Raw genomic sequence first — 13,680 nt, 5'->3', positions numbered from 1 at the left:
ATTTTTCTTATTTTGTTTGTATAATTGTTCAAAAAGCCTCTTTTTAAATACAGAAAGTTATGAAAGGGGTATTAACAAATCCCAAAAGAAAAAGGACAGTTTTCCTGTGCTGCTCCTACAGACTGAATGGAGGAAAATATGCTCTTTCAGAGTCAACACAGGGCATGATGTCTTTTTGCACTGGGTATAGAAAATGCTTATAGAGAATGTTCTCCTTTGTATATAATTAATCTTTGGAAAATCTCTATAAAAAAAGATTTATCTTACCTCAACCAAAGCAAACTTCTCCTCACTAGTGTAATTGTATCTTGTTGCTCTTTCATATTCTTCCGCATTGTCAGGACAATCTTTATTAGAATATTTGTCAGTTGGGTGTACCAGCTTCCACGAATACTGCAGTTCACACAAGAGAATCGGGAGAAAAAAGATTATATTTTTTTTGGGGGGGGGGGGGGGGTGGGGGGGTGGGGGGGGTGGGGGGGCGGGCGGGAAGAATGAGAGAAAAAAAAAAAGGCTTGAGAACCACAAAACATAGCTGGACCCAAATAACATGCTTTAAGAAATGCTCCAGTGTTTTCAGTAATATCTGAAAAATAATATTTGGTACCATTCTTAAAACCCACATAAATTTTGAAACGACTATCTAGCAGAAATGCCAAACAGTAATTTGCCTAACAAATTTTCTTGAAAGCCAGCGATCCTGCCTTAGCTCAAAAAATGCAATTCACACTCAGCAGGTGATGCACTTCAGGGTATTTTTCACTGAGCAAATACTAGCATAGGCAAAAGTTTCTTCTCCATTACAAGCTGCAGAAACACAGAGAGACCTCAAAGCATAACAAAATAATCCATCACACCTACACACAAAAAGTGGAGCTTCCAGCTTGGCCAAATGTTCACATTTAGAATTTAAAAGACAACTGGAAAACTAGCCATTCTGGGGCGGGGAGGTGTTATTGTTTACTAGGCTTAAAGGTGTGGAAGTAGCTTTATTAATCTGTGACAATATCAACTGCACAGCATGCATTTCTCTTTCATGCTGCCTTTTCAGTTCACTGCAAACACAGCTCAAAATGTTCCCGAGCAGTGTCAGGCTGATCTAATATCCATCAGGGTGCTTCTCGTGAAAATCCTAGTCACATTCAAATATAATTTTCTCACAGTTTGAGTTCAGCCAATAGTAAGGTCTGGTTGATACTATCTTTGCAAAAGTGTTAGATTACAGAGCAATATAAATTTAGCTACTATCATGGATTAATGTTTGCACCAATTTACCTGTGGTAAAGAATAGCATCATGCCCTGCAACCTAAGTGCTACAAAGAGGACACTGGGGAAATTATTGATCAAAGATGAAGTATTTTGGGGGCATTACGTTCATGGGGTTAGGCTGGACATCAAACGTATGCTGAAACTTTTTATCTGAACACGATGCATGTAACAGAGTTCGTGGATACTCATTGAACGCAGAAGACAGGTAAATAAATCGGATAATCCAGAGCAGAATAAATTCTCAGTAGGAGGACAGGGACAAGGTGAACATAAACTTATATGAGAAGTACTTAAGGGAACCTATACAAATCAGAAAGACAAAGAAAAACAGTGATAACAGGCAAAACAACCTGCTCTGATCCTCAGAGAAAGTTTGTTCTGGAACTGGGAGGACAAAAACAGAGCTAAGAATGACAGATGTTCTACAGGGGTATAATAAAATAGAATTTCTGCAGAGATATAATAAAATAGGAAGATTGCCACTGTGAAGAAAAAGCCTGAACGCAGCAATTTGTGATGACAGAAATAAAGGGACCAAGTCTGGGAGCTGCAGAGGCCAGAAATAGATGACAGCAAACTCTCTTAAAGAGAAAAGGAGAACAAGATTTTCGCTATAAAAAAACACTGCTGATTTAAATAGGAATAGGATAATACAGGAAAAAACATGACTCATCTACTGGCTTTTAAAAGAGGCAGTTAAAAATACAGACGAGAAAGAAAACTGGGTCTTTAGCTATGCCCACTGTGACCGCACTGGATTCATACAGTGCAAACGGCTTGATGCTCCCTCAGAGGCAGAGGAGGAGCAATTCTCGTCTTCTCTCATACAACATGTCATCTGTTTCAACCCTTCCTAGAACACGCACTGGTGCAGATAAGACATGCAGCTAAGTGTCGGCAGCATAAAAAGGACTCCTGCATCCTGGCTTAAGCAGTTTCTTATTGGAAAAAGAACACAGTCACTTTTCTAACTGGTGTTTTGTTTTAAAATACATTATTAAAATACAGAGAAACAACTCTGCAGGTTCTTTATTTCCCCTCCCTCATCTCCTCTTAAATTTTTCTTCCCCCACATCTACTTTCCTTTCGGCTAAAAACCTAAAGCCAACGGGAGCCTTCCCATTCATTTTTGTGCCTTTGGTTAAGGCCTTACATGCTTCAATTTACTAAGCAATGATGTCCAAACATAGCCAGTTGAAGCTGTACTGTCACCTCCTGTGTGACTGCATGTTGGATGGATATTGCTAACAGAACATAATTTTAAACAACATTTAGAGGAAAATAATGAAGCCTAAGTCTACAAAATGTATGTATCAAGAGCAACAAAAACACCTGGTCAAGGCTCACAGGTGATCACCTACTCATTAAATATAACGAGTTGAACGTACTCTAAGAGACTACATGCTACTGGATCTTCAAAGCAGCAACATTACTTCTACACTCTAAAAACTTCATGTGCCTTCCTCTGAGAATCTGGTTTGGAGCAGAAGGAGAAAAGGAGTGAAGGAAGAAGGAAAGAGGGGAATTAAGGGAACAAAACACAACATGCATTTTTCATTCTATTAAAGCAAAGCCTGTCCAACCTCACCAAGCCACCTCTTTTGCACCTGGTGTTATTCCCCAGATAACATACCACTTCCATGACATGTGCACTCCACTGGGAGAGAAGCTGCAGGCCTTGGAGAGAGAGATCAAAGAGCTTCCGATACTCCGCATCTGTTTTTTGAGCTTCTTGTCGACCAGACCCAGTCACCACCTAGAATATGATTAAACAACAACAAAAAAACCCCAAATCCACATCAGAACATGCTGCATCCAGCATCCATAGCCAAATTTTTAAACAGATTTATTCTGCGCATTAAAAAAGCATCGTGTACCAACTCCTGCATTAATATCAGCTTTTTTTTCCAGACACTTACACATCACTGAACTTCACAGATTTTGGTCAAGTGATGGAAATCACTGGTATCCCTAATCACCAAATTACTTTTGTAGATGAATTCATGACATTGATTATGTATATTATATATAAGTTATAGGTTCTATATATGTATACATGTGTGTATACATGTGCGTTTGGTTTTTGCTTTGGTTTTTTTGTTTGTTTTTCAGCTGATCTCTTAACTTTTAATTTAATTTAAACTCGTCTGAGTGCCCATTTGGAGTAAGGGCTAGACAACCTATTCCAAAAGACACATGCCAAAAGTTCTAGCATATATATCCTAGATATAGATATACAGATATATAAAAAAACGCAGAGGAATACTGCAGTTGCATAATGTATCATTATTTTAAATTTTAATAGCGTAAATATCATACAGAGACTGGGTACTAGCCTTGCAGCCAGCTTTGCTTGATTCAGGTGATCAACCTTTGTCATTTACCTAGCCTGAGGTTTACCTGCTCTTCAGATGCTTAACAAAGACTGTTAATCAGTGACGTGAAATTTGCGTGAATAGCTCTAATCCCACACACCTCACTGTTGCTGTAACGAGCCAGTTCTGATATGAAACGCATATGGTCTTCTCTGATTTGGATCATCTGCTCACATATATTGTACTGGGGACTGCTGCTGGAAGACGTGCATGTCCATCTGTTTCAGATGACAAAAAAAAACCACCTAAATCAGTTTAGGCAATAAACAGTACAACTGATACTGCAAAGAAAGAACCACAATACATCACTTTTTTAAAAAATCTTCCTTTCCTCTATTTGAAGCCTTTACTCTCCTCACAACTCTGACTCTGCACAATCCATTAGCATTGGATTGCGTTTCTGAGTTCAAACAGCACTTCTTCCAAGTCTTAAAAAACCCTTTTCTTTTCTGTATTTTTTTAAAGGCTGTTGCTATGAAATACAAACCGGCATCTCTCTTCTCGAGCACACACTTAGGGACAGGACTGAAAAGTACTGAAAGGCAGGGCAGAAGGATAGGTATAGGCTGCAAGGCACATCTAGCTACCTTCAGATTGTTTTTCATTATTCTTGTTTAACTATGAAGATCTTTCAGTATCCTCCCAACTATAAAAAAAGGCATTATTAAGTACTATCAACACGTTATCAAGAGGGACACAAAAGACATGCTACCAACTATGTCATGTTAAGTAGCCTCATTTTTAGTAGCTCAGTAGGCCCACCGCTGTTGATTTTCTCTTAGCAATTACATGCAGGTTATGTGGGTTTTTTTCTGCAGGAATTAAAATGCAAAGCACTACATTCTAAATTCATGTAACTGCATGGAGGGAAGGTCTTGGAGGAGCATGGAAAAGTTCACTAAAACCAAGCAATAACCATAAACCATGGAACCATTTATGTAAAAACTGGCTGCATTTTCTAGCCATTTTGCTGTGCTGCACGCCTAGCTAAAAAAAAAAAAAAAAAAAAAAAAGAGGGGGGAGACAAGCTAAGTTGCTGCTTCATATACAGTATACACATGCCTATTTACCCATGCACTACTACTGCTCACCTTGCTTAGTAAAATCCTTCATTTCTTTTAAAGAAAGTTTCATATTTAAAGGAAAAAATAAAAATGAAATTAGTGTAAGATAAAACTAATTTCCTCCAACCCAGGTGATAAGAAATGTTACAGATGCAAGAATGATCTCTGCAGCATAGAAAGGTCTTCAAACAACTTTAGTTAGTTATATCTATTACATGAAGTACATTAATAGTGAAATACCCACACCAAAAAGTAGACCAAAGTGAAAATCATATTAAAGTAATAACCACAGGCCCTAGACTAACATGATTATGAAAATATACTCCAACGGTCAGACTTTCCCCAGCCCACGCACTCCCTTCTTTGTTTCCTTCTCCCCCTTACCTGGATTTGTTTTCCTCGTAATGGGCACTGGTCTTAATGTATCTTGCAAGTTCAATCTGCATGTCACCAAACAGTGGGACAACCTGCAACTGCTGTACACAGGGAATAAATCAGATTAGATAAATTATTAAAACACAAATCTTGGTGAAAGGAAGCCATTATTTACCCATATTATAGTCCAAAGTGATCTTTATTCAATTTAATTATATTTAAAATGCAAGGGGAATTACCGTTGAAAAATCACATATTAAGATCACACCTTAACCAACCTTAAAGAACTTGTCTATTTTGGTTAAATTTATCCTTTTCTTTGCATCCAGCTTATAGATGTTACTGACATTTCCATCCATCAGGTACAATCCAAAGCCCATAACCTGAAAAAGGAAAAGCAAACCTCAACGCAAAAGGACCTCAGAGGCAAAAACATGCTCCAGTAAGACCATTCTTCTTATCATTACAAAAAAAAAAAGTAGTATTTTAAAAACACAGTCCTGAAACACCCACCCTCCTTCAAAGAGAATATATTTTCAAATACATACGTTTCTGTAGTATTCTTTTATTATATGTATATTAGTAGGTTTTATATTAACATTAGCTTTATAAGATGCTACTTGTTTGGATGAAGCGGTAGCATACAAAAAAATCTCACTGAAACTAGAGTCTGGCTATTTTTAGACAGGTTTTTTTTCACTTCCATTTTATTAAAATTCTGTATGTGCAAACTGATCTGTAATAGAATTTTAGATCTAACATCTGAGCTATAGTTTTTTATGGCTTTCAGCATATCTCTGAATTATACACACTCATGCTCCAAAGCATCCAAAAAACTCTGTTTTGTCCAAATCATTCATTAACATAAAGTTATAATTCAGTTCTTACAATAGCAGGAGCTGAGCATTACTCAATTAATATGTTCTAAGCACACATTTACCTAATAAAAGGCCTAAATATGAAAGACACGTTGGATATCCTTGCAGACAGAACACAAATGTTCCAGAGTGCATATATTGTGTCAGGATGGTTCCATTTGTTCCTAATAAACAGAGCCCTTCAGAATCTATACACTGTAGTGACTCTAAATATTTGTCATGAGGCAAATTTTCAATTCTTACCCTATACCTTTTCATCCACTGCAAGACATGCAGCTGATAGATCAACCACACTTCACATTGCCCGGCACTCTTATTACCTGTACATATTCCAGCTAACTAAACTTACCTACTTACTAACCCTAATTTTAAGCTACTTGTTCTCTGAAATCTCTGATACACAGCCTCACCTCCAAAAGCTTTTTATACAAACTTGCCACATGTCAAAAAACAAAACATAGTCGTTTTTCTTCTGTTGTCATACTACACAGAAACACAATTTCATAGAACTGGTGTCCTAGCAAGGCTGTATTTCAGTTGGGTCAACTTCAATTTATGAAATACAAAAATGGATTAGAAACTTTCTAAATAGATTTAAGATGCAATATAATAAAAAAAGACAATGGAGAGGAAAAAAAAGGCAAAAGGAATAATTTATTTAGTTAACCTGGTGTTTGTTTTTTTTAAAAAGGGCAAAGCAAAAAAAACCCAGGAATTCAGTCATTTGTGTCCTGCCTGAACAATTATTTTTTTCATTTTGTACCAGAAATAAACTTACTTTCAAAAGCATATGTTTCTCACTGGGCGTTAGATACATTTTGTTCTCATAGTAGTCCACACACAAATTTACAATATCTGCAAGCAGTTCTTCATAGCCAACGATCACCTCCAACTGCTGCTGTAAAGACTGGAAAAAAAGAAAAGGCTATTAGTCAACTAGTTATACTCCCTGGGGAACAACAGTTACTACCCAAATGGGAAGAGTTTTATTTTAATAGTTTTGTAAAGCATCAGGTATTTTGCAAAAAGACAATTAAAGCTTACTTGTGTTATCTTGTTGTGGTTGGCAAGGAACATGGAGAGGTTCTGGGATTCTTGAATGGACTGAGGATCTGCCATTTTCCGCAGAAATTGAGCGGCTCTTTGAAAACAAGAAAGAACAGTATGTCTCTTCAGCAGGACTGCTTGTAACCAAATCCGTCCCCTCTCAATAGAAACACACGCGTCCCCAAATCCACCAGGGGAACTCTAAGTTGTCAGCACATCTTGAACTGCCAGTACAATGGTGTAACATTTCACTGCTCGTACAGGACTGTCAACCTCAGCACATCTCCTGCCTCCAAACTCCTGAATCAAGCAGAAAGGGATCTTGGCAGACACAGCCAGTACTTTTTTGTCACAGCTTTATAAAAGTAAGGTATCCAAACACAGGCTATGGAGTCAACAAATCTGCGTCAAGAGGCTGTTTCATAAAAGATAAAGGGAAGGCTTTTTAGGAAAATAGCTGAAAAGAAAAGTGAAAATTCACTATAAGAGAGAGATGGACTTAATTTACACCAAATGAACCGTTTTCCAATCCCAAATCCCCCACTGCAGCCTAGTTAAAAGACCCAATCCAACCAAACCCAAAAACCTTTGGGTATATCCCTCAACTGGTGGGGGCAGCAGTGGCTGTATAGATCCAAGCCACACAACAACCCAGGAAAAGTCAGCCTTCCAGAAAACGGTTTGTCCTCCAGAAGCACACCTCCAAAGAAAAAAAAAAATGCAAACCGACTAAGTTTAAGAGGTCTCCAGGCACAACAACAACTACAAAAGGCAGCTACTGGTAGAGGTAGAATTTGAATCTCATTTAAGTGGAAGCAGCACAGATACAATTGGCTAGTCATTGCCTGAACGGTTTTCTTTATGAAAGACCACAGATGCTACAGCTGGCATAAAGACTGTCTTTCCCTGATGCTCTGACCACAGTGTTCGACAAAAGATACCCAACACCATCTGGCAGCTCAAGCACAAAACTTGGCCACTGATATCCCGCCTTCCTCCCCTCCCTGCTACACCTGCGGCCATGACAAACTTGAACGGCAAAGCTGAAATGTCTTAAGAATAAGTGTAACAACTCTCAACTACAAACGCCAAAAGTAGACGCCACAAATAGAATAGGACAGGATAGAACAGGACAGAATAGAACAGAAGTGGCACAAGCGACCAGAAAGCCAGTTTCCTCTCAGACTTAAAACCAAAAGCTTTACTGAGCAAAGTACATTCATTACATTCAGCGTACACCAAGACAGAAGTATTTGGCAGATTGGCATTAAAAGGCAGAAGAACCTTTTGCTGCTGGAAGAACAGCATAAAAAGAGCAGATTTATTCAACTGCCTAACTGCAGTCAGTGCATCCCTAGTTTCAAGGTTATCTGTCCCACACATGAAGGAACTACTTTTGAAGAGAAATCTGTCAGAAAAAGAGCAACTGCTGCCATCTCGTGGGAGGTCTGTACCCTGGTAGCAGAAAACCAGGTCCTGTTGCTCCTTGCCACTTACCGCTTGTAGGCTGAATGGTCGTTCTTCACACTGCACTTCATATTTTTCAGCTCATCCAATACCGCAAACATGTTGATGAATTTGCCCAGCGTGATCAGATATGCTTCGGACACAAAGTCCTTCCTCCTCTCCGCATGGCATAAGCGTCTCACCTCCCCACAAAATCGTTCAATTGCATTTCTCTAATGGGGAAAAAAAAAAAAGAATTGGGGAATAAAAGCCATGATGTTTCCAGGAAAAAAGTTTCATCGTGTAACTGGAGACAGTCCAATGAAAAGCACCACTGAAGCAGAGAAGTGTTTAAAGCATGTGAGGGTAACACGGCACCAGCACAAACTTTCCAACTCCACCTCCATGTACTTGCTGTATGCTGCATCACCAGTGATTTCTGCCACAGAGCTTGCCTGGCACAAAGTACAAGGTTCTTCTTTGCAGATTAAAGTAATAAACTTTAAAATCCCTTTGAAACAAGTGATTTCGTTTTCTTTAGTGAGAAAGCATATATGCATTAAAGGGCAGATTATAGGTATATTCTCTTAAAACAAAAAAAACCCACAGTGCACTGATCAATAGCAGTAAATTCCAACTTGTAAAATCATCCTGCCACATATTTATTTGAGGGCTTATTTCCAAGTGCAAATCAGGGCCATTTGAGATGGAGATTACAAGTACAGAAAAAAGACAGCAACTTTGAATGTAGAGAGGAATCTGTTCTGAGTTCAGAGCACTAATCTACTTGAACAAAAGGAGGTTGTTCGCAGTCAGTAAGATCTGCCAGTTGGGGAAGACAACAGGAAATATTACATTTCATTCAGTCTCCTCTTCCTGTGTGCTCCGGGGCTTGCAGGCTCTAGCTGCTCTGGCTCCCTCCGAATAATGCCTGGAATAATGTCTATTGAACCAAATGGCAAGCTGCCGGCACCGGAGGAGAAATCAAGACAGACTGCTATTCTCCAGGGCTCATGTAGCTCAAGTGGCTGGCAGGTCACAACAACTGTGTTAGCTTGACTCAATTATGAGTCTCTGTAGCAAAGTTGCACCTGCTGCTCTGGTGTCCAGACATGCGGATCCCTCACCCCCCAACAAATGGTTTCTGTGCCGAGATGCTTTTATATATGCACGTGAAACACATTCTATTTCTATTTCCTTTCTTCCTAAAGCACCAGAACTGTCCCCATGTGCTATGTAGGGATCATATGCAATAACCTTCAATTTTAAGCTAGAAGTCTTAATGGAGATCGCCTGAGGTTTTTAAGATAGGCATCAGAAATTTTCCCCTTCTGTGAGACAATATGGGGTTTTTTTTCAGAGTATAATGACTTCAAAGTTCAGTATCTGAGCACACAGTGCCAAGCATACAAAACAGGAATATAAAGATACAAGCCTACTGACAAATTTTGTTTCTATTCCTTTTACCTGAAAATACATAAAATTCATCAGTTTTGTGACTTCTGGCTCCAGAACTTCCACAGTTTTCTCATAGATTTCTACCCTGTTAGGCTGCTCGTTGCACTTGACCTGAGGACAATTAAAGAGATCATTATATTTGGGACTTTTCCTGATAAAGCCTCAGAAACTAACATCCCAATGACAACTTGAGAAAATGTATTATCATCCTGAAGAGACAAACTTAAGGTATAAATTGCTGTTTCAGTAATTTTATGTTAGTCTTCTAAAATTAACAATGGTAAAAAACAAACAAACAAAAGCGCCCACAAAAACTAAAACCCAAAAAACAAACAACTAAGATTTTTCTCCCTATGGTTAGGACAATATTCTTTCCACATTATTAAGCCACTTGCTGAAAGTCATGAACTAAAATAGGGCCAAAACCAGAAATTAAAATAGATTACCTGATTTCTACTCTAAATATTTAAACCACAGGATAAGCCTTTCTTGCATTTCAGTGCAAAGATAATTGCATTTCAAGCTCCTTTTAAAGCAGGCAGGTGTCAGCTCATGGTTATCGTGTTGTTCAGTTTTCTGATGCATGTTAATATTCTTCCCACCCCACCTCTGAACAAATATTCCCAGACACCTGAGGCTGCCTGTAGATTTCTCATCTATTCATAGGGTTTTAATTCGTGTACAGATCAATAAAATACTGCATAGCTCTGACAGTCAGAAAATTACTACTTAGGATGCTAGAAACTTAGATGTTTAAACCTGAATTGTAATTATTACATGCTATGCCACCTGCTAAATCTGTTCTGAACTTAAGTATTAAGTTGGGGGTGGGTCCATTCTCTTGAATGAAATTAATTAAATTTTTACCTCAAACAGATTTGACAATCAAATATTTTCCTTCTAGAGCACATTACTCCTATACTACTCTTGAACCAATAAGTAAGATTAACACAAACCCCATGAGGTATTGATACAGCTCCCTTAAAAAAGAGAGACCAACTGGTCCCCAAGTGCTAAAAGACACTATGGCATGCCCAGCTTGCCTGTTTGGGAGTCAAAGTAGACTACATTTCATAGCCCCTTGATAAAGCTATATCCATACAACTCCACACCAAAAGAAGATAGAATTTAGAAGTTCACATGATGAGTGACAGTTTAATTTTCATCCTTTACCTGAGGAATGGCTCTTGAGCAGCTTCTCCATGTGTATAACATGACTGCATATTCCTGACCCTCTTCCAGCATTTCATTCTGCAAGACAGACACTCAACATAATTAGGCATCATACTACAAAAGGGTCAAATCCACTTGTCTTCCATCATTCCAAACCCTTGCCCAAACAAACCCATTTCTCTTATCAAAATATATATGTACAAACACGAATATATTGCAAGCTGAATGATACATCATACTGAATGTATGCAAAGCAATATTACCATATTTCATAAGCTCAGCTGGCACATTACATGCATTAGAGCTGACCAGCTACTGAGGTCCAGCTTGGCTATAATCCAACGGCTAAAAAAAAAATTCATTTATTCTTAGTCATCTGTTTTAGCACCCAACCTAATTCTGAAAGAATTCACATCATCTTCTTCATATCACATAAGCCAACAAACACTATCACCAAATCACTATTCAACAACTGCAGCAATTATACCTACCTAATGACAAAAAAACCCTATCATCTCCCCAGATCAGATTGGTTTTTGTGTTGTTCTTTCTTCCCAAAACTAGAGACACTGTGATCTATCAAAATGCTAATCTGAAAGTGGGGTGGGGGGTGTTTGGTTTTCTTTTTAAACTGGGGTACGGCAGGAGGAATGGTCAAGGATGAAAGAGTAAGCACATGCAGAGCAATATCCTTTTTTATATGTCAAAGGAGAGGGCCTACAACAGCAAGACAGGCTGAGCAGTCGCCAGATAATTTTAAGAGTAAGTAGACTGGTGTAAATTTACATAATTTTCAGCAGCATGTAGTCAGGTTCCAAGCTTCCAAGAGTGCCATGAAACAACAAGTTCAGTACAGACCAGCATTTGCAGCCTGGAAGTTCTTTTTGTATCTTTTGTATCCCAAAACAGCAACACCATCAGCATAGGTGGATGGAGTTACTAGTATGAAGTCTTATCTTATATTGTGGAACTGTTAAAAACCACAAAATACCTTACACAAATGCATGCCAATAAACCACTAACATATACACTCCACAGTGAGGAAGCCAACAAAAACCCTTGAACACAACTAAACTGACTGAGTAGTAGTGAAAATTTCAGAGGAGGGAAGGTAATTTTTCACTCAAGTTACAGAAGCTACCTGTCAATACAACCAGCTCACCTCAGAATACTGAAAAAATGCACAATGAAAGCAAGAAACTTTTCAGCCACATCGGTTGATCAAGATGACCGACCATTTTTAAATTATCAAGAAGTACCTGTATGAATAAAGAAAAGGCACACACTCTTTCACCTCACTGCTTTCTGGAAGTGTTGTAGGTAACCTGATTTCTGGTTTTCTGTGACCATGGTTCTTATAATGAAATACAAGAAGACATGTTACTCTCCTTTTTTTCTAAGTTAACACAAAAGTATATATCTGAACATCTACTTACCATGCTAGAATGGACTGTAGCTTGCTCGATGTATCTTGCAATGCCAGTGACAAACGCATTTCTGTCCTCAAAATTAGTGTTGAAGTTTGGCTGCGGAGAAAGCAAAATGCATAATTTAATCCTTGATAGGAAAAAGAATTTTTATCTATATTGCAAATAAAAAAATACTTTGGGTTTGGTTGGTTTTTTATTTCCTTAACAGCAACTGGAAATGGAAAAACTCTTTTTCCTGCAATGACAACACACCTGGTAAAGCAGAGATGATGGTGGGGGTTCAATACACGGTTGCTGATCTGGCAATGGTAATTCTTCCAAGAGATCCACGTTGGACAAGGCATCTTCCAGTGTTACTTGAGCAGTCATTTTGTACCTGGTTAAAACACACATGCATACTTACAGATATGTGTACATACATACAACTTTTCATGTGTTATTACATACACAGAAAGCAAACGAGTAATATGAAGAGCAGGGAACTACTTAGGTTGTGGGAAATGTGCAGTTTCCTTTCAATCACAACAAAAGGGAAACAAGTCAAACGGAAACCCAGCTGGTTTTTGTATACAAGTTTAAAAATGACTTTTAGGACTAACATCCTCCTCCTTACTTTTCTGAGTTGAGAAATGTTTCTCTTCCCCCATGGCTGCACACCAGAAACACACAAAAAATAGAGGAAAGGATGACCTCTAATCGCAGTAAAGAAAGGAAATCTACTATGTAATCTCCTCTGGTTAAATTAGAAGGAAGGTTATTCCATGGTCTGCTTCAATTACAATAAACAGAAAAATCCTGTAACAAGCACAGGTATACAACTCCCCTGTAAGGTTTCCATTTTGAGCCAACGAGTCTTCAAACCCTTATCCACAGATACTACTGCCAGCCCATCTTCAGGAGACCTGGCTGCCAAAAGGTGCCAGCAGTCTCCAGTGTTTCATGCCTTAGGACATCCAGATCCGCTTTGAGAAGTTAGTGGTAGAAAGGCACAAAACCCCTCAGGGTCATGGTGATCTCTGTACATCTCTGACTGCTGTCACTGCATGGGGGTTTGAACCAAAAACAGCAAGAAGAAGAAATTTTAGGAAGAAAGTGTGGGTTGAAGAACAACTCAATCATCTGCTTCTGTAGAATGACCTACTCATCCCCCTCGGTGGAGTCATT

General features: G+C 38.6%; 1 protein-coding gene across 3 annotated transcripts in view; it reads right to left on the bottom strand.

The window, feature by feature from the left end:
• The window catches only part of CYFIP1 (cytoplasmic FMR1 interacting protein 1), a 77,970-nt gene that overhangs the window by 46,827 nt on the left and 17,463 nt on the right, over nucleotides 1–13,680 (bottom strand). For all 3 annotated transcript variants that reach the window (XM_064438151.1, XM_064438141.1, XM_064438132.1), the window contains 12 exons: nucleotides 12,769–12,892; nucleotides 12,523–12,612; nucleotides 11,087–11,164; nucleotides 9,923–10,024; nucleotides 8,507–8,688; nucleotides 7,007–7,103; nucleotides 6,741–6,869; nucleotides 5,363–5,467; nucleotides 5,094–5,185; nucleotides 3,746–3,863; nucleotides 2,904–3,026; nucleotides 268–393 (listed from right to left, as the gene is read on the bottom strand). In XM_064438151.1, coding sequence (XP_064294221.1) covers nucleotides 268–393; nucleotides 2,904–3,026; nucleotides 3,746–3,863; nucleotides 5,094–5,185; nucleotides 5,363–5,467; nucleotides 6,741–6,869; nucleotides 7,007–7,103; nucleotides 8,507–8,688; nucleotides 9,923–10,024; nucleotides 11,087–11,164; nucleotides 12,523–12,612; nucleotides 12,769–12,885 — 1,359 coding nt within the window. In that variant the 5' untranslated portion in view covers nucleotides 12,886–12,892. The remainder of the gene's footprint in view (nucleotides 1–267; nucleotides 394–2,903; nucleotides 3,027–3,745; nucleotides 3,864–5,093; nucleotides 5,186–5,362; nucleotides 5,468–6,740; nucleotides 6,870–7,006; nucleotides 7,104–8,506; nucleotides 8,689–9,922; nucleotides 10,025–11,086; nucleotides 11,165–12,522; nucleotides 12,613–12,768; nucleotides 12,893–13,680) is intronic.

Source organism: Phalacrocorax carbo, chromosome 1 (genome assembly GCF_963921805.1).
Source record: "Phalacrocorax carbo chromosome 1, bPhaCar2.1, whole genome shotgun sequence".
Taxonomy (NCBI): Eukaryota; Metazoa; Chordata; class Aves; order Suliformes; family Phalacrocoracidae; genus Phalacrocorax; species Phalacrocorax carbo.
Note: the sequence above shows the minus strand (reverse complement) of the source record. Positions and strands in the feature narration are given on the sequence as shown.